Source organism: Sarcophilus harrisii, chromosome 2, assembly GCF_902635505.1.
Source record: "Sarcophilus harrisii chromosome 2, mSarHar1.11, whole genome shotgun sequence".
Lineage (NCBI taxonomy): Eukaryota > Metazoa > Chordata > Mammalia > Dasyuromorphia > Dasyuridae > Sarcophilus > Sarcophilus harrisii.
In genome coordinates, this window is record NC_045427.1 from 117,336,560 (window position 1) to 117,358,695 (window position 22,136).

General features: G+C 36.0%; 1 protein-coding gene across 1 annotated transcript in view; it reads left to right on the forward strand.

Annotated features, from left to right (window-relative positions):
• Positions 1 to 7,844: 7,844 nt before the first annotated feature.
• The window catches only part of LOC100930478 (hexokinase-2), a 108,132-nt gene continuing 93,840 nt past the window's right edge, over positions 7,845 to 22,136 (forward strand). Inside the window, exon 1 of the mRNA XM_031950665.1 lies at positions 7,845 to 8,011. Within this exon, the coding sequence (XP_031806525.1) occupies positions 7,958 to 8,011 (54 nt within the window). The 5' untranslated portion in view covers positions 7,845 to 7,957. The remainder of the gene's footprint in view (positions 8,012 to 22,136) is intronic.

A 22,136-nucleotide genomic window follows, 5' to 3' on the forward strand; every position in this document is an offset into this window, starting at 1 on the left:
CTAACCAGAACATTATGTACTATGTTTTAATTTCTTTGTTATTATAAAAAGTACTGTTATATTTTAGTGTCAGGGGAACTTTTCCTTATCAGAATCTCTGAGGCAAAATGTATAGATATTTAAGTAATTTAATTTGCACAATTACTAATTGTTTTGTAAAATGGTTGTGCTAATTCAAGCCTCCACCAATAATATACTAATGTGCTATCTTCCTATGTTTTCTCTAATATTGGCTATTCCTATCTTTTGTTATCTTTGCCATTTGCAGGGTATGAGATGATATGTAGGGTTTTGATTTGCTTTTCTCTTATTAGTAACTTAGAATATTCTTATATCTGTTAATAGCTTGAAATTTTCTGGAGAACCATTTGTTAATATCCTTTGATCCCACTTATTTACTGGGAAATGGTTTTTGATTTTATATACATTTTATACATATATATATGTATATATATAATATGTATTTATAAGTTGTTTATATGACTTGGATAACAAGCTCTTTTAAAATTTTTTTTTTCCAAACTCTTATCACAGAAATTTGACAAAGATTCTTTTCTCATTTCACCTCTTCCCTTTTTAGTCTAGGTGCATTAATTTTGCCTTTACAAAGCAGCTTTTTAGTTTCATGTAATCAAAATTATCTATTCTGTCCTATGTATTTGCCTCTTTCTTTTGTATGGTTAAGAATATATCTTCAACTATAAGAAATGATCAGCAGGATGATTTCAGAGAGGCCTGAAGAGACTTACATGAATTGATGCTAAGTGAAATGAGCAGAACTAGGAGATCCTTATATACAACAACAAGACTATACAATGAACAATTCTGATGGACATGGCTCTCATCAACAGTGAGGTGATTCAGACTAGTTCCAGTGATCTTGTGATGAAGAAAGCCATCTCCACACAGAGAGAAGACAATGGGAACTGAATTTGGATGACTACATAGTATTTTCATTCTTTTTGTTGTTGTTTGCTTCCATTTTATTTTATTTCTCATTTTTTCCCCTTTTTGATCTGATGTTTTTTGTGCAGCATGATAAATGTGGAGATGTTTCACATATATTGGATCACTTGTCAAGTAGGGGAAAAGGTGGGGAGGGAGGAGAAAAAATTAGAACACAGGTTTTTGTAGGGGGTGAATGTCAAAAATTATCCATGTATATCTTTTGAAAATAAAAAGCTTTAATTAAAATTTAAAAAATTTTTAACAAGGACAAAAAAGACTATACCTTCAATACTCTTAGTTATACAATAGGTTTTCCTTTCTATTTTTCAAATAGTGTGATGTTTATTATAAAGGTCATGTATCCATTCAAAATTTATTCTAAAATGTATTTGTGTGTGTTTGTGTGTGTGTGTGTGTATGTATGTGTATGTGTGTGTTTGTAGGTCTAAGTCCAGTTTCTGCCAAACTGATTTCCAGTTTTCCCAGAAGTTTTGGGAATTCTTTCCTAATTGATATTTTCTGGTTTGTTGAACACTGGGTTCTTGAGTCCCATTGTTTCTAATTCTTCCTTGTCTAGTCTATTCCATTGATCTACCTCTCTAATTTTAACCAAGAGCAGGTAAACTAATAACTGTAGTTTTATAGTACATACAGATTGAGTTCTAGAAATGTCATTTCCCCTGTTTCTACCTCTTTTTATTATTTCCCATGATATCTTAGATCTTTTATTTTCTAAGTGATTTTTTTTATCAAATATTACAAGCATAACTTGATTAATTGATATGCATTAAAATATAAATTAACTTTGATAGTAGCCATTTTATTATATTGGCTTGACCTAGATCTAAGCACATTTCTCCAATTAAGGTATTGTTTTTTAAAGAGTAAGTTGCAGTTGAATTGATGCAAGTATTTTGTGTGTTCTGGTAAACTGATCCCCAGATATCTTTTTACATTTTGTAGTTATTTAAAATGGCATTTCCCTTCCTATTATTATCTCTTGGATTTTGTTATAATACTGTTGAATTTTGAGATTTACTTTGTAAACACAACTTTGCTGATACTATTGTCTCAATTAGTATCTTTGCTGATTCCCTAGGATTTTCCAAATAAACCATCACATTATCAGCAAATAGTTTTATCTTCTTTGCTTATCTTTATCCCTTTAATGTCTTCTCTTATTGTTAATGCTAGCAATTCCAGAACTATATCAAAAAACAGTGAAGAGAGTGGACATTCTAAATTTATTCCTACAAGCATATGATGTTTACTTTTGGTTTTAAGTAGTTAGTTTTTATGTTATTAAAAAAGTTCCTCTATGCCTATAGTTTGTATAATTTTTAGCATAAATTAATGTTGTATTTTGTGAAAAGCTTTTTCTGAATCTGTTGAATAAAATATTGTGGCTTTGAATGTCTTCTTTTTAAATATAATTATGTTATTTGTTTTTTCCTAATGCTTAATCATATTTGATTCCCTTATATATCTATTTTGAATGATTGCTTGGACAAATCTCTATGTAGTCTGTTTGAACAAGATTTTATTTAAAATTTTTAAATTGATATTAGTTTATGATGTTAATCTGTATTTTATTCTTTATTAGATATTGGGATAAGACTAAAAGATAGTTCTTTACAAAGACTAATAAATAATAAAACTAATAAACCTTTAGCTGTGATTAAAATGAAGAGGGTAAAAACTCAGAAGAAGAAGATATCAAATGAACAAGGTGACATCACAACAAAACCACAAAAAAATTAGGAATTATCAGAAATTATTATAAACAGTGATGCTACCAAAACTGAGAGTGCAAAAAAATATAGTAATATTTTCAAAAATGTAAAAAACCTAAAGTATCAAAAGACCAAATAGATATATCAAATAATCTAATCTCAGAAAAAGTAAAACTGTTAAAGAATTACTAAAGAAAGAAAAAATTCCTACTTCTGATGGATTCATTCTACATTCTACAAAATTTTGTAAAGAATAATTAGTAACCATACTGCATAAGTTCTCAAAAATTGAGAAAGCACCTCTTTGTTTAGTAGTCTAGTAAAATTCCTCTTCCTCTCCATCTTTCATTTAGTTTTATTAGTTTTAAAATTTTGTCAGCAACTTTCTCTAAAAATATTTTCTTTCCCTTTTTCTTTTCACTATTTATCTTTCCCTTCTGTCTATCCAAAATATTTCTTTAATTCATGGGCTTTTTACTTATTTAGACCTTTTTTAGTCTGCATTTCTTATGGAATTGAAGCTTCTAAGGTACTTAATATTTTCTTTTTGTTTCTATACATATTTTCACATTTATCATGCTATACAAGAAAAATCAGGTAAAAAAGGAAAAAAATAAGAAAAAAAGCAAGCAAATAATTACAAAAAAGGTGTAAATACTATGTTGTGTTCCACACTCAGTTCCTATAGCGTTCTTTCTAAAGGCAGATGGCTCTCTCCATCACAAATCTACTGGAATTGGTCTCAATCATTTCATTGTTGAAAAGAGCCACATCCATCAGTTGCTGTGTACAATGTTCTCTCAATTCTATTCATTTCATTTAGTATCAGTTCATATAAAACTCTCCAGACCTCTCTGAAATTATTCTGCTGATTGTTTCTTATAGAATAATAACATTCCATAACATTCATATACCATAACTTATTCAGCCATTCCCCAACTGATGGGCATCCACTCAGTTTCCAGTTCCTTGCTACTACAAAAAGGACTGCCATAAACATTTTTGCACGTGGGGATCCCTTTCCATTTTTTAATGATGTCTTTGGGATATAGATCCAGTAGAGATACTGCTGGATGGAAGTGTTTGCAAAGTTTGATAGCCCTCTAAGCCCAAATTTGCGCTCCAGAATGATCAGCCCAACTATGTATTAGTGTCTCAGTTTTCCCACATCCCTTCTAACATTTATCATTATTTTTCCTGTCATTTTATCTAATCTGAGAGGTATATAGTGAGTATCTAAAGATCATGCCCTCTGGCTCCCTTTTCACTCTTACAAATACCAATTTCTGCAGGTCATAAGAATAGAAATATTTCTCTCCGGCAAGAATTTCTCTACATCTCTGATTGTGTGGTTCATTACTAGATTTTGCCTTTCCCATGATCATTTCCACCTCCCTTTTCTGCATTTTCTATGAAATATCTTCTCTGACAATTCCAAATATCAGTTCCCTCCAGGAACTCTGTTTCCCCTTCTTCTGAGGCAGAAGGAGTGGGCTGTTTTTCAGTCCTGCCTCTTTTAAAAAAAACAAGTGAATGTAAAAGTCAAATAAAAAGTAATGATAGAGGAGCATGCCTGAAATAGCATGAGCTAAAGTTCATAACATTCTGATTACAGGTAAATCAATGCTTTTTTTGTGGGACTCATTTTCAGATTGTATAAAAGGAGAGAGAAGAAGAGGACAGAGGGGAATATATATGATATAAACAATAAATAGTGAATCCTTACTACTCCAGAACTTGTGCTAATACCCATAATATATACATGGTTTTCTCCCTTTGAGAAATATATAAATTACAAATCCTTGTATTGATGTAGTGCTTCATCCTTCCCAAGCTCTTTTATAACACTTTAAATTTGTTCCTCATATCAACTCTGTGAAGTGTAACACTTTAAATTTGTTCCTCATATCAACTCTGTGAAGAGGGTGGGCCACTGTGATAGCATCATTATGCTTCTTTTACAAATGAAAAACTCAAGACAGAGATATTAAAGGACTTGTGTAAGGTCATAGAATGAGAGTGGTAAAGCCAGATTTAAGACTCAGGTCTCCTGACTTCTACCCACTTTTCTCACTAAATCACACTGTCTCAGTCTACAGCCAGAAACTTTTTCAAACCAAGAAATTAAAAACAAAGCTTGCTTTGAACAGATCTTTAACTTCTGTAGAGACTTTAAATGCAATTATAAATGTTACACTGGATTGACTTTCCTGTTGTTAGTATCCATTTATATCTTACTTTACAATATGTATTGGACTAAGAAGAAAATGTTATTTATTTTCAATATTTCATAATTTTAACTTTTTACCAAGTCAGGCTGGCCTCCCCTTCTGTTGCATGACATTCCTGTCTCCCCCAATAAGCACAGGTTCTAGTTACAGTATTTTCTAACCAACTCCTGTGTGAAAGCAGCCACAAAGTTCATTCATAGTTTCATTGTATTTCTTTGCTTAGCATTGTACTGCAATTCAATTAAGATCTCCAAATCTAGATCTCCAAATTAAATATTTTTCCGATTACATTAAAAAACAATTAACATCTGTTTAAAAAATTTTGAACCTTTGTCTCTGTGGAGGTTTTCTTAGGGGCCAGCCTTAGTCTTAGTTGAAATAAATAATTACTTCGAAATTGCAGCCAGCTGATAAAAATTGCAAACGTTTATTTCTCCTTACAAAATTAGCCTGGTTAGTTGAGGCCTATCTCACTGCCTGGCTCCAAGAGATCTTGTAGTTTTGTCCTTGGCTCTTGCCTCTGCTTTCTTCAGTCTCCAGTCAGCTCTGACTTGTGGCTTCTCAATCTCCAGTCTGTGGCGAGTAGTCTTTTCTTCTGGAGAAATTCTTCTTTCGCTCCAAAAGCTTCCTTCATTTATGTGATCTCCCAAAGGTTAACTTCACCTTCTGGAGGGAGAGGGATTCTGGGTTATCTCCAGAGTGCTCTCTGGTCCTAAGGAAGGTGTGAATTCAGCTCTCATACTAGCCCTGAACTCTCGTGTGAACTCCATTGAGTACTTAGATACTTGAGCGCTCTAAAGGTGTGAACACAAGCATTGTTCAATCAGTTCCACTTAGTATCTTGTTTCAAGTTCTGGCCCAAAATAATTCTTTCTAAGATTAAATTAACTCCAATGTCTTTAACACTTTGTAAAGAAATGTCTTAACACTTTAGTAAAGATTCCAACAGTCTCTTCTCCCTGAGATGGCAAGTAATTAGATATAGATTACACATATATAGTTGTCTAAAACGTATTTCCATATTAATCATGTTGTGAAAGAAAACAAAACAAAACAAAAAAGGCCACAAAAAAATAGTACATTTCAGTTGTAGTGAGAGTCCACCAGTTCTTTTTCTGGAGGTAGGCAGCATTTTTCATTATAAAGCCTTTGGAATTATCTTGGATCATTGTATCATTGAGAATAACTTGTTCAAGGTTCTTCATCAAATAGAGTTGCTGTTACTGATTCTGATCAATATTCTGATTCTGTTCACTTCACTTTGTATCGGTTCATATTAGTCTTTCCAGTCTTTTTTGAAAGCATATTGCTTGTCATTTATTTATTTGCTTTTTGGTGGTAAAGAACACTCAAAGATTTTATTTACAAAACATATACATAGACAATTTTTCAACACTGACCCTTGCAAAACCTTCTGTCCCAACTTTTCCCTTCCTTCTCCCCACACCCTCCCCTAGATGGTAGGTAATACAATACATGTTAAATATGTAAAAGTATATATTAAATCCAACATATGTATACATATTCATACAGTTATCTTGTTGCACAAGAAAAATCGGATCTAGAAAGAAAGAAAAAAACCTGAGAAGGAAAACAAAAATGCATTTCTTTTCATTTCTTATGAGATAATTGTATCCCAGCACAATCATATACCAAGTGTTTTGCAAATATTGAGTATGAAATAAATGTTGCAACTAATTAGCAGGTAAATACTTAGGGAAAATGAACTATTATCCCTAATTAAATCACTAATTAATTCACATAAATGAGTTTATCATGGAATTTAGGAATACTGAGATTTGGAAGGAATCTCAAAAGTCATCTAGTCCAAAGTCTTACTCAAATCATAAATTTCTTATACAATATACTTGAAAAGTTATCATTTACACTTTGCCTTAACCCCTTGTTGACAGAGATCTTATTATTCCCCAAGGCAGCTTTTTCCATTTTTGGATACTTCTGCTTGTAAGTTTTTCTTTATTTTTAGTTTAAACCTACCCCCTTGGTCTTTTCATTGTATGTTCTGTTGCCTGGAGTTACAGGAACAAGTCTAATCTTGCTTTTAGCTGTTTGATATTCAGACATTTTAAAATATGTTCTGAAAAAAAAAGTCTCCAGGTAGTGTTTTGGGTTTCTTTTTCAAATGCCACGGTTTCCTATCTCCTGACATCTTTGTTGCTCTCCTTGGAATGTCCTTTCCCTTGCCACTAAGAAACATTCTATGCTGATGATCTCATCCTATTCACTGGAACCACCATCTTGTTCATCTTAGCCATTAAGTATTTATTCACATTGCCTAAAATTGCATTAGTTTTGGTGTCTGTGAAGCAATGCTATTGACTTGTACTGTGCTTTTTCCACTAGAGTCCAAGGGTCTTTTCCTACAACCTATTTTCTAACCAAAACTCTATACTTCCCTGGATGATAGGAAAAAACCTGCCAATAGAAGAGAGCCATGGGTTTCAGTGGGAGAAACTGGATCAAGGACCATTGATCATAAAGGTTAGACTTAAAGCTGACATTAGAAATCATCTGTCCAATATGTGCAATTTACAAATGAAGAAACTGAGGAGGTAGAATTATCTTCGGTCACACAGGTAGAGGAACTACAACTGGAAGATAGGACTGCTAGGAATCTCTCCAAGACAAATTTTGGCTTACTTGACAATTTGGTATCCAGCCAACTTGATTCTGGATATTTCTTTTAGTTTCCTCTTGGAGATAAGAAGTATCAGTCTTAAATATTTTCAGAAAATTTTCTTGGCCTTGGATTTGATACTTTGTTTCTTGGCTTCCTGAAAAGAAAAGGCACAAATCTCTGAGCTCATCCATACTGGCAGATTAAACCTCAAGAAGCCAAATACCATGTTTATCTTTTCCAATTAAGCAGCCAGTGATCTCTGCTTTGTGATAGGCATTCAGCTTCTTGAAGGTAGCACGCAGAGAGGAAGCTGCTTTGATTCATTAGTTGGTATTCCCAGTCTGTTTTTGGTCTTAGACTACAACAAAATCAGCATTGTCTTCATCAGCCCCAGAGATATCCCTATGGCTGAGGAGCAATTCGTTAGCTGGAAAGATGATCTTGACCATACAACAAAGGTGAGGAGGCTCTCAACTTGGCTATGGGATACTGGGTTGTAAATAGAGAAAATAGACTGTAATTAATACTCCAGGTGTGCTTGCTGAACTTTGGCTGGAGAGAAACAGAAACAGATAATTAGAGCTAAATGGAACCTTTCCAGGGGTCCTCAGACTGTTGGAGGACAGGACTATAGTAAAAACAAAAACTTTGTTTTGTGGGCCTTTAAATAAAGAAACTTCATAGCCCTGGGTGAGGGGAATAAACGTCGCCAGCGGCCGCATCTGGCCCATGGGCCATAGTTTGAGGACCCCTGTTTAGACCATAGAATGAATCTTTTTTAATAGATTTTTATTTGTCTTTTGTTTTTGTATCACCTAGATTTCTCCCTGTATCCTCTGTTTTCCTCCTCCCAAAAAGTCAACTCTTATGACAAAAAAAAAAAAAAAAATTAAGAGAAAGAAGATCTGATATGGTGATATTGTATGCAAATATTCCATGCCCATGAACCCCCAATTTCTGCAAAGAAGGGGGGATGGGTTGTAGGCAGGACTTGAAGTCAGGTATTCCTGACTCCAAGGTGGACTCTCTATCTGCTTCCCCACTTTTCTTCCTATAAAACATTATTTTTTGAGAATGAATGAATCTGAAAGGCCTCTCCCAATGCTTTACCATGATAAGTTGCTGACCCTTTCAAGGCTCAGACAAAGAAGCAGAAGCAGCTCCCTTCTAGCAGCAAAGGCTTTGAGGTTTGAATGGTAATGGCCACAATCTGTTGGGACTGGACCAGTCTAAGTGTGGTGAGAACAAAGGGATAGTTTGGTTTTTCCCCCAATAACTCATGATAGGCATGGGCTGTAACCAATGTTGATAAAATGTCCACATCAATGAAATTATGTATTCTTAAGGCATTCAAATAATAAAGAAATAAAATCTATAAAAAACATGATTTAAAAAAAACCCAGACTGTTAGTATCATGTGTATAATTGTCTGACCCTTCATTTTTAAAACTGCCAATACTTATATAACTTGGTCACATGCATTAATTGGTGTATATGAGACATATTTAACTTTAAAAAAGTTAAAAGTCAGGATGATACAATAACTAGGTTAAATAGTTGAAGAATTGTCATAAGACAAATAAAAAATTTAAAATATCCATAAATGGAACGGGACACTTTGAGAGATGGTGGGTTTCCTTTTCTTAGAGGTCTTTAAGCAGAGGCTGAGTGATCACTATCAGGTGAGTTTAGTACCAAAATGATGTGGGTGATGTAGCCATTAGGCAACAGTTGGGGTTCAATTATGTGAAGAATTCATAATGGCCAGTTTCTTTGGCAAAATGTAGATTTATATAGGGAAGAAGTTACAGACAAAATGAATACAAGAGACACCAGGAATGGTAAATATGAAATAGACTGAGAAAGCATATGAAAGACAAGTTCCTCATTGGAACCAGTGGAGGGGGAGCAATCCATGAAGTTTGGGGCATGCCCTTAGCTGGCTGGCTAAATCCTGCTAGAGACTTAGCAGTTAGTTTATTATAAGGAGGAGAAGTAGATGGGGAAGCATAGTGGGATTAGGGGAGATACCACGTGATATGGGGGAGGGGGAAGGGGAAGGAGAAGCGGAAAAAGACATTCTGAGGCAAGAGTGCCATGGAGGCCTGACCCAAAGGAGGGCAGCAGCCAAGGGATGGCCCATAAGTAGATTTTATAGGGAAAATTTAACCTCAGAGACATGATTGGGATTTCTGACCGGGCGTGGCACGGTGAGACTGCCTGGGATCTCTACTGAGGGTAGAACCATGTTGCTAAATGGATCTCTATCAGTGCCTTCTTCCAGCTTGCCTCAGGGATTAATTCTTTAGTTTCTCTCTGTCTAACACACTATTCAAAACCTCAGCAACTGGATAGGGATTTGCTATTGGATTCTTGTTGGGTATGAAATAACCTATACGGCTGCTGTGGTCTACCAACACTCACATCTCTGAGATCTGAAGTGATGATGCAGTATGGAAGGAACAGAGGTCTCAGAGTTTTGAATCTGGATTTAAACTTCAATATCTCTTTAGTTGTTTCCTTGTCTAGGCCAGAGACATTGCCCTGAAGGGCAACTTTAACTTAAGCTTTAGAACTCTTCCTCCAGGACCTTTGCCATCTTGATTGCCAAGTGCCTTATGTGGCCCACAACATCTAAGCTGCCTCTGGTTTTATTTCACTTTTACTTCACTGCCTGGCACCTCCACCCCCGGTTCAAATCTATCACTTTGTTATATATTCTACCAGATACCACGGTCATTTTCCTAAAACATAAACAGCATTCCCGTTCTGGGTAAACTCCAGTGGTTTTCTGTTACCTCTAGTTTCAAATATGAACTTTACTGATTCATTTAAAGTCCTTCACAATCTGGTTTTATCCTACCTTTCTAGGTTTATTAATATTGTTTCTCTTTAAGAACTCTATGGGTCAGAACTGGACAAAGAGGCCTTCTGGGTTTTCCTTATATTTCCTTATATTCCTCACATTTAGGGAGGCTATGAATATGTAAGCGAAAACTAGACCTTTCTTTGTCTTTCACCAACCTGGGGGAGGATATGCCAACTGGTTACCCCTTTTCATCTCATCAAGAGATTGTGTGGTATATAGCAGGGCTTCTTAAAGTTTTTGCACTCATGACCCCTTTTCATCCAAGAAATTTTTATACATCCCCAGGTACATAAGTATATAAAATAGTATACAAATTAAACACTTACTGATAATAAATTATAATTTTATGACCCCCACATTCAGTTACCATAACCCCATTTGTAGTCACAACCCACAGTTTAAGAAGTTTGGTGTGTATATATATATATATATATATATATATATATATATGGGGAAAAAATGGGAAACATTTTTAACCATTTGTTCCTTAGGAATTCTGACCCCTTCTCCATTGATAAATGTGTAAAATTTTGATATCCTGGAATTATCAGTCTTTTCTTTCCAAATAACACTCTATTAAGAGAAATTGTGACCAAAAAAATACTGAAAATTTTGACCCTTGAATATAATCCAAACTGAAGGATGTGTCTACTGTTCTGCATTCTCTTGTGCTGTTGGATGAAGTTTTGCATACCAAGAAAAGGCAACAAAAGAGCATTTGTGCTCATCTCCTCTGAAATCCATCCATTATGCATTTTCACTTACAGTTCTCTCTATGCCCAAGTTAATTTTGCCCTATGCTGGAAACTCTAAACTTGAATCCTGAATTACTACTGTGTGAGAGAAACGACTCCAAACTGGAAGGCAGGAAATTCATATTCTCTTTCTAAAGCTGCTTTTTTGGTGGGTAACCTAGGCCTTGGTCTCTATGTTTGTAAAATAACAAAATTGGGTCAATTGATCTTCAAGCTGCAACACCATCTCTAAGATTTGGGGATAATCACTTTATTGGAATAAATTTGGACTTATACCCCAGAAATTCTGCCTATTATAAGTATGATAAAGTGGAAAGAACACTGGATTAAGAATAAATAAAATTTAAAAACAAGAACAACATTTAATAGGTGCTTACAATTGCAAGGCATCAAGCTAAGAGTTGGAGAGATAGATTGTTTATTCTTTCTTTTTGAAGAGGACCAATGAATGAATCATGGGTGACATGTTGACTTGCTTATGAATTGGATTTAAGTGAGGAAGAGTTGTGTAAAATCAACAACAACAAAAAAGAGATTTCCTGCCCCCAAGGTGTTGACATTCTAAAAAGGGAGTGTGCTAAAACTGTATCTTGTTCTAGTCCCCCTGACCATTCCCCCACTTCTGGACAGTATAGTAAGTAGGTTTACAGGTAGCCAATGTAAATATAACATTAACAAAAAGTAAGGTTGCAAAGGGGATCTTGGAAGTCATGGGTGAACGACTGCAAAGATCAGAGGCCTATAATTTGCAAATTGTCATATATTAACCAAAAATAACATCCTGGTAACATGTGCTAAATTAGGGGAAGCCATCTAGACTCATAGCCTCTGATATGTAAATCTAAGATAAATTCCAGATAGCCAGAATTAAATATGCAGAACAATAAGTTTACTGAAAACTGAGATGACACATATGTTAACTTTAAAAATGAAGCAACAACCATGAGATGATTTGTATGTGTAAGTAAACTAAGCTCAAGGTGGCACAGAGAAAAATTAGTCTGTTTCCCAACAAAAACATTATAAAAATGAGACCTCAAATTCTGGATCCATGCTGTCTAGTGCTCCCAATTCTAATTCATGGTTCCATAATCTTCATGAGGTTCACTCTGGTCATCCTCTTACTGTTCTTCCATACTGTTTGCCTTCCTGTATCACCTTGTCCCTCTCTCCATACCATCTGCCTCTGCACTTGCCCATCTCTGCTTGTCTTTGAACTTTCAGTGCCTATTTACCCTGACCCTTTTGTGCCTTATTAAAATGTAATTAGAACCTCACTTCCTGCTGCCATTGAGGTCTTTCTCAGTGAGTACTCAAAGAACTGGATGTCCCTGTTCCCTTTTATAATTCTATACATTGTCAATTCAGGGAGAAAAGGAAGGGAGTAAAAGGAACAAACTTTTATTAAGCACCTACTATGATCCAGGTACTATTCTAAGAATTTTAAAATAGTATCTCATTTGATTCACTGTCAATTAGCTGTCTCTGGCTAGGATTGGGATGAGAAATCATCTAATCTTAACTCACTTATTTTACAGAGAAGTAAACTGAGGACCTGGGAGATTACACAAGTAATTAGGTGTCAAAGTCAGTACTGGATCCCAGGTCCTCTGATTGAAACTCAGTGTTCTACCATACATTCATACATGCATACATACATATATATATATATATATATATATATATATATATATATATGTTTACTAAGTGTGTTACACAGAGTTATGAGAAAGAAAATACAAATATCATTATCCCACTGGACAGATAAGGAAACTAAATTTTCAAGGGTTTTAGTTACTTGTCTTTACAGTTGCATAGATCATGGGGATTCAAGTTCCAAGTCCAGTAATTAGTCTCTTCAACCACAGAAAATACTCTATCTCATTAAGTTCAAAGATCCAAATTCAAATTCTCTTTTTGGTGCTTACTGGTTGAATGACTTTGGGCAAGTCACTTCAACTCTCTGAGATCAATTTCATCATTTATAAAATATAAAATAAAGATAATATAAAAAATAAAATACTTCACACTACTCATGGGATTGTGGCAATGAAAGTGCTTTGTAAATCAAATTTACAAATAGTGAAAAGCTAAGAATGGTGGCAAATCTAGGGTCCTAAAGATATGAAATAATTAAACAACAAGTTTTTTTGTTTTTGTTTTGTTTTGTTTCACCTGGACCTGTGATTATAGCACTATGTGGAAAACTCTTTTATAGAAACTTCTTCATGAATGCAGATCCTAGAATCATCAGAATTTTCTTATCCCCCCACCACCATAATTTATCTTCTTAGAGTTGCCTGGGGATACTGAGAGGGAAAGTCAATTGCCGGTAGTCAGTCAATATGTGTCAGACAATGGATCCTAGCTCTTGACTTCTAAGTCCTCCTGATTTCAAAACTGATGGCCTTTCCACTTCACCTAGTTCTATCTCAGGACAATACGAAATCACAGGATTACAGATTTCAAACTGCAAGGAACTTCCGAGGTCATTTAATACAACCTCTTAACTTTAGAATGTAGGACACTGAGGCTTAGAGAGACTAAGGTATTTTTCCAAGGTCATGGAGGTAATGAGGTCACAGCAGAGTCAAGATTTTAAGCCAGGTCTTCCAACTCAAAATCCAGTGAATCCAGTAAATGTGAAGTTCCAAAAATCCACTCTACACCAATATAGGATGTGGCTGACTTGACTAGATAGTTGTTTGTGTGAAAAAGACCTGGAGTAATATAGACAAGATTAGCAGGAAAGCAATAAACTGGAAAAAATTTTTCCATCCACGGACTCATTTCTTAAATTTATAAGAATACAAACCATTTTCTAGTTGATAAATGGTCGAAGGCTATGAATAGGCAAAGAAATTAAAGCCATTTCTAACCATATGAAAAAAAATTGCTGTAAATCACTATTGATCAGAGAAATGCAAACTAAAACAACTCAAGAGTACCACCTCATATCTCTCAGACTGGCTAAAATGATGTGGGAAAACTGAGACACTTTATACATTGTTGGTGGATTTGTGAACAGATCCACCCATTCTGGAGAGCAATTTGGAACTATGGCCAAGGCCTATCAAACTGTGCATACCTTTTGATACAGCAAAGTTTCTATTGGACCTTTATCGCAAAGAGGATAAGGAGGGAAGGGGACCCACATGTGCAAAAATGTTTGTGGCAGCCCTTTTTTTGTAATGGCCAGAAACTGGAAACTGAATGGATGCCCATCAGCTGGAGAATGGCAATTATGGTATATGAATGTTATGGAATATTATTGTTCTATAAGAAAAGATCAACAGGATGATTTCAGAGAGGCCTGATGAGTTTTAAATGAATTGATGCTAAATGAGTAAAACCAAGAGAACATTGTACCCAGCAACAAGATTATATGAAGATCAATTACTGTAGAGGGCTGGAACAATGCAAAGGGCTAGAACTCTGAAAAGGTGTACTTGAATCTAAGACAGCAGAGCACTTAAGGCTAAGTACCTACTCAATGTGAGATAATGGTTCTATAAACATATACTTAGACGATATGGTGATGGCTCTCCTCAAGATTGTCCCCTGCTGAATGTGTTGTGGTGAGGTAATTATAGGAAAGGATTGGAGGGCTGAGGAAGAGGGTCAGAGTCTCTCTGCCACAGCACACTGAGGAGAGAGGGCTTCAGGTTCCATCTTTGATGAGCTGCATGGCAGCTTGCCTGCCTCCTTCACTTCTCCTCCTAAAGACTAAGGACTTTGACTGATCCTGAGACCCTCCAGAGAGCTAGCCCAGACATTACAAATTAGATGAATGTGGCTCTTTTCAACAATGAGGTGATTCAGGCCAATTTCAACCATCTTGTGATGGAGAACCATCTGCACTGAGAGAGGACTGTGGGGATTTAGTGTGGATCACAACATAGCATTTTCACTTTTTGTTGTTTGCTTGCCTTTTGTTTTCTTTCTCATTTTTTATTCCTTTTTGATCTGATTTTTTTCTTGAGCAGCATGATAATTGTGGAAACATGTGGAAGAATTGCACATGTTTAGCATATATATTGGATTGCTGTCATCTGGGGGAGGGGGTAAAGAGAAGGGAGGGAGAAGAAAATTGAAACACAAGGTTTTGCAAGAGTGAATGTTGAAAATTATTTGTGCATATGTTTTGAAATTAAAAAGCTAAAAAAAAAAAAGATGTGGAATTTTTAAAGTACAAGCTCAATGTAAGTCAAAAATTCAATGAATTGAACAGAAGAATTAATGTCCTCTTATATTACATGGGGGCATACTGTCCTGAATGAGAGATGTGATCAACTTTGCTATACTTTCATAGGTCAAATTTGGAACATCATGTTGTGTTCTGGGTGTCACATTTTAGGAAAGTTATTGATAGGAGTGTCCTGGAGTTAGGCTTTTGAGAGCCAATTGTTAAATTTTTAGTGTGAGATTTTATACTTTTGAAATCAGAATATGCTACAATTTAGGATTTCATTTACTGAAACTTGACAAAACTGAAGAAAATGGTGAAGAAAATGTTAATATGGCAGATTAAGCTTTAAAACGTGTCATTTGTACAATTCCTTTACCACCCCCACCTTCTAATAATCAGTTATTAAACATTTGTCAGACTCCTTCCTTCTGCACACTGACATACTAGAACATTACTAGAGGATAGCCAAGGTGGCATATAAGTATGGGTTAAGTGAATTAAGGATGTTTAATCTGGACCAGAGAAGATTTAAGGAGCACATGATAACTGTCTTTAGGTATTTTAAGGAATGTCACACCAGAGAAAGATTAGACTCGTTCTGCTTGCTCCAAAGGGCTGAAGTAGTAGCAAGAAAGAGGATATTTCAGAAAGGCAAATTTCAACTTGTGTGGAATTGTGTGAATGCTTACACCCTGGAGGGAGAGATATTCGGTACTTGTTTTGTATTTCATTTTCTATGTATATGTTCTTTCCCTTGCAAAAAGGAAAAAAAAAAAACAAAGAATTCCATGAGGTGGGGATTATTTTTAGTTTTTGTATACTGAGTTGAGCATGGTTCTTGGAATATAGGAGGTACTGTTTCGTGAATGGTGTTGATTGAATCCAATGAACTTGATTAAGAAGCCACCTAGCATCTAGAACTGTTCCTATTAGGTTTCCCAGATGGTTGGTGAGCTCTCTAATAGCAGAGGTTTTTGAGAGGTGCTGTTATAAAGGTATTTGTTGAGGAGCCCAGATAAGGGCTTCCTGTTCAGGTGTGGTGTAGAGTAGGAGACCTGAGGTGCTCAAATTCTCGGATATCACAGAGTTCTGTATAAATGGTAACTGCTATGATTTATGACCCTGGTGAGGGGCACATGTAATCTGTGTATGTTTTCCACTAGTGATATTCTAGCCATCCACATTACTTTGTGACCAGTCATGGGAGATGATGATTATACTGGTACCCTATATAACCAGTTTATTTTATAAAGTGCTTAGCACAGTGCCTAGCACATATCTCCTAACCTCACACCTGCTCCCCATATAATCAGTGTAGTGTAATGGAAACAGCACTGAATTTCAGTGAAAGGACTGTATCAATTAATTAATAAACATTCAATAAAGACTTATTATGTGCCAAGTATTCACTGTGATTACAAAAATGAAGACTCCCTTAACGCTAGAAGCTGATATTCTATTGGGGAGAAGGAATATGCATATAGGAAAGTAAACACAAGGAAATTTTTTTATGGGAACGGGAGGGGGGGTTCATCTGAGAAAAATATCACTAGAAGCTTTCTGGATCTCAGTTTCTTTATCTGTAAGAAGAAGGAGATACTAATAGATTCTATGATTTTCAGCTAGATGGGACTTAAGAGAACATTTATTTTAACAGCATCTAGCACAATGCCTTGAACATAGGACTGATCCATTGAAGCCATCAAGAGAGAATTTCTTGGGCCTTTTTGAGTCTTGGATTTCTACCTCTAATGGGAGCAAGCAACAATATAAGAGGTTTTCTTACAAAGGACACTTTGTAGCATTGGATACCTGGAAAGACTGAGTTAATCACCTGGTCACCTCCTAGCTGACTTTTGAATAGCTCACTGTTTGCGAATATGTTTAGAAGCTCTTGTCAGTGTCCGCAGAGAGCTCAGTTACCACTCTGAATATACCTGAATCAGAAAGTCTGATGAATTCTGTGTGTCCTATGCACTGGAAAGAATATTGTTTTTAAACTGTAAATCACTTTGATAGTTCAAAATACAAGCAGTTCTTCCCTGTGTGCAATGGGAGCTTGTAAGATTTATAGGTGAAAAGGGCCATTAGGTCATTTAGTCAAACCCACTCATTTTACAAAAGGAGAAATTGAGGCTCATTTATATACTACTTTAAGGTTTGCAGAGCGTTTTACACATATCATCTCATTTGATCCTCACAGAAACCTTGGGAATTAGGTATTATTATTACCCCCATTTTACAAGAAGGAAACTGAGGCAGATAGTGCTTAAGTGACTTTCTTGGGGGGTCTTACAAAGTCAGTTACCTAATTTAGCATGGTACTTGGCAAATTCTCTAGCTCACTAATGTATTTAAGTACTCATTGGAGCTCACACTTTTGGGAGATTCACAAGTCAGTATTCAGTATGAGATTCACAAGTCAGAAACCCACAATCCCACTCTCTCAGAGGAGGAGTCAACCTTTGAATTCACACCTCTAAAAGAGCATAAAAAGGAGCTCAGTTAGTGAAGTGAGTCAGTTCAGAAGAAGCCCACTCCCAGAGGTGGAACCAGATTCATTCATCCCATCCTCACCACCGTGGTGGCAGGCTCTCCTTCTTCGCTTCTCCATTGAAAGATAGGCCTTTAAGAAAGCTACCTGGGTCCAAGGAAAGAGACAAGACTTGGAAGGAGAAAATAAGCATTTGGATTTTATCAGCTGGCTGCATTTGAAGTGATTATTACTCTGAACCAGAACTAAGGCTGCCTCCAGAAAACCTGCCCAAGAAACCTGCTCAGAGAGAACCATTATATTTTAAAAAAGAACACGACAGGGGGTCACACAGCTAATAAGTGTCTGCAGTTGTCTCTGAAATCAGGCCTAGTTCTCTATCCACTGTGTCACCTAGCTGCCTCTGTGGGGCTCTATTTTCAAGATTCTTGAAGCCATCCACTCTAAATGGGCATTTTTCTGTAGGCAAAATGATGGGGAGAGGGTGGAAAATCTGCTTTGATGTCCTCCAAGCTTCCCTCAACCATTACTCCCAAGTGCTCATTGTTCTCTTGGGAATACAGGTATTAAAGCTGCAGGGGGCCTTGTTCCATAAGCTCTCTGTCCTTGGAGATTTATTTAGTCATGGCTTCACTGGGTCCATCCAGCATTTAAGGCCAGAAGGTATGTTAGAGGTCATCCAACTCAACTCCTTCATTTTACGGGTGAGTAGCTTTGTACCCACAACACCCAATTAAGGGGGATGGGATTATTAAAACCATTGAACTTTCTGTGGGCCAGTAAGAATAGTATAGCCATTCTCTCACCATAGATTTAAAGCCAGACTTTAGAAAGCAGAATGGCAGAGCATGTTTCAAACCTGTTCCAAAGATAATGTCTTTTCTCTCTTAACAAAAAATCCTTGAACAGTTCAAAGATGGCATAAAGGGAATGTGCCAGATGGAATGAGGGAATATACTCCATTCCCACCTATGATAAGCACTGTTGTACAGAGCAATCGGGAAAACTTGGGTTCAAATGCCTCTTGTAAAGGCATGATTATGTCAATTGTAGTGTAGACTGACTCTCTAGGAGAATACATAGATACTGAAGAAAGATGGATCTATGTCAATATGCTTATCTTATCTCATTGGGGATAACTAGGGAAGTTTACTTACAGGATGTGCCACAGTTCTCTTTTATTATCTTTTATTATCCTGCCTCAGTTTCCCTAAATTGTCCTGCCTCAGTTTCCTTGAATTGTTCTGCTCAATCCTTTTAATTACCAGAATATTTGATAAGGATAATAAGATCTTATATCTTATATCAGAATGCCTCTCCCCATCCCATTCTATCAGAATATCAGATACTGTTTTATCAGATGCCTCTCCCCATTTCCTGTGTCTCCCCCAATCCTGTCAGAGTTCCCACTCTTAGCACTGACTTGGCCCCTGCCTGGGTCTACCCCTCTGTATCTGAGCCACATGTATCTATGTCATTGAGAACTCGGATTATTTGCTGGATTCTTAGAGACAATAGTCTCATTCAACCCTGGGATCAAACCATGGATCCATTTGGTCCCAGTAAATCTCTTTCAAATAAAATATTAAAAACTCTCTAATCTCTATCTTGGTTCAGTTTCTCCTGCATTACAAGGAGGCTTCCTAGGCAGCAACAAGACTGAGTGAAATGAATCCCTGTACCATCCTTAGGGCAGGTCAGAATATTATAAAAACAGAACAAAGAGAGCATCATGCTAGAGGGCCACTGGTCACATTGGAGTTACTGTTGTTCAACTTTTGTTGTCCTGACTTTCTAGTGAATTGGATTTAAGTGAGACAGAGCTGTGCAAAGTCAACAGCTTCATTCTTTTCTCCATAGTCACTGGAGTCCAGTGAAAGATAAAAGTTAAAATGAATATTAATGGCCCAGGATGCAGTAGCTAATCTTGGCCTTTTTAATCTAAGGTCTTTCCAAAGCCACAGTCTGCCGGAAGCAACACTTAATGATTAAGAACTAGGTAAGAATTGACACAAAAATAAGACCTATTTTGCCATCACAAAACAATCAGAAAGGGAAAGACCCTCAGGGTTTCTAGCCAAAAAGGAAAACAATTGCTATTTAGACTCCCTCTGAGCTATCAAAACCCAAACAATGTCCAGGGCCGGGATTGGGCTAGGACCTATTACTGAACATTCAAGGAAAGCCAGAGTGATTTGGATTTAAAAGCATAGTAAAACAACTCCATTGAATCACAATGAGCTTTTTCAAAGCCTTTTCCCCCCCAAAGTTAAATTTCAAGAAATCATAAATGTAAACTGCCCGAGACAGTTAATTGTCCCAGCTTTTTGAAAAAGGAAAAAAAAAAAATTAAAAAAAATATATAGTCACCAAATTCTTACATCTTTTATTAAAGTTCAATCTGCAATACTGATCTTTTCTCACTTTTTTTTAAATTTTAATTTTAAAAACATTTTTATTTAAAGTTCTGAGTTCCAAATTCTATCTGTCTCCCTCTCTGAGATGTTAAGCAACCAGACAGAGATTAGACATGTTTAATTATGTAAAACATTTCCATATAACTCATTTTTATATAAGAAGACTTGAAAGAAAAAAATGAAGGAAAGTGAAAAATAGCATGCTTCAGTCTTTATTCAACCAATATCTATTCTTTCTCTGAAGGCAGATAATATGCTTCATCATTAATCATTTGGGCTTATTTTGAATAATTGAAATGCTTAGAACAGTTAAGTCTCATTCACAGTTCTTCACCAGACAATATTGCTGTTACTGTGTATAGTATGGTCCTGGTTCTGTTCATTTCATTAAACATCAATCCATATAAGTCTTTCCAGGTTTTTCTGAAATCATTCTTGTCATTTCTTACAATATAATAATATTCCATTACAATCATAGCATGTTAAGCCATTTCTCAATTAATGAACATTCCCTTGATTTCCAATTCTTAGCTACTGCAAAAAAAGCTGCAGTAAATATTTTTATACAAATAGATCCCTTTTCCTTTTTTTGTATGTCTTTGAGATACAAACCTAGCAGTGGTCTTGTTGGATCAAAACGTGCAGTTTTATATCCCTTTGGGCATAGTTCCAAATTACTCTCCAGAATAGGTGAATCATTTCACCACCCAACAGCTCATTAGTGTCTCAAATTTCCCATATCCCCTTCAACATTTAACATTTCTTTTTTGTGTCATATTAACCATTCTGATAGGTGTGAGGTGTTCCTCAGAATTATTTTAATTTGCATTTCTCTGATCAATAGTGATTTAGAACATTTTTTAATGTGACTACAGATAGCTTTGATTTTTTTTTGGCTGAAAAGTGCCTGTTCATAGTCTTTGACCATTTATTAATTGAACCTGAAGACATCTTTCAGAATATAAGGAGAATCGCATGCAAATGTTTCCATGAGATAGTTGGAGCTTCTTTTACTGTTTACCTTTGTTCAAGGTAGTTTACATTATGTGTGAGACTCAGGTCATGTTCCCAGGCTTCCTGTAGAAGAAAAGATTTTAGCTGATTTTGAAAGAAGCCAAGTGACAGAGGAGAAAGAGCATTCTAGGACACCTGGGACAACCAGTAAAACTGATCAAAATAGGAAGATGGAGTTTCTTGTTTGGAATACTGCGGGAAACCAGAGTCACTTCATAGGAGAGTACAAGGTAGGGCTATAAAGTGTATAAGGAGATTGGAAAGTGAGGGAGATAGGTTATAAATGGCTTTCAGCACCAAACAGAGAATTTTCTGTTGGGTCCTGGAGATGATATGAGAAGCCACTGGAGTTTATTGAGTAAGGGGATAACATGGTCAGACCACTTTAGGAAGATCATTTTGGCAGCAAAATGGAGAATAGACTGCAGTAGGAAAAGACATGAGGCTTAACTAAGAGACCATTGCAGTAGACCAGAGCAATGGAAGTATCAGAGGAGAGAAGGGTTATACATGGAGGATTAAAAAGATAAAAGTGACAGACTTTGGCAATAGATTGGATATGGGGATGAGAGAATGAGTTGAGGATTACACACTCAAGTTGTGAGCCTAAGTCAGACAAGGTAGACAACCTAAGAAATAGCCCTTTCAGAACAAGGGAGGTATGAAATACTCAGGTAGCCACAAGAATATTTAAACTGATTTTGCTGGCTCCCTCTGCTATTCCCTCCCATTTTGGTCTATGTGTCATCTGTTGTCAAACAAACACTCCCTTTGGAAGAGACCTATGGTGACAACATATACACGCCAACCATATACATCTCCTGCATGGGATCCAGAAGTCACCT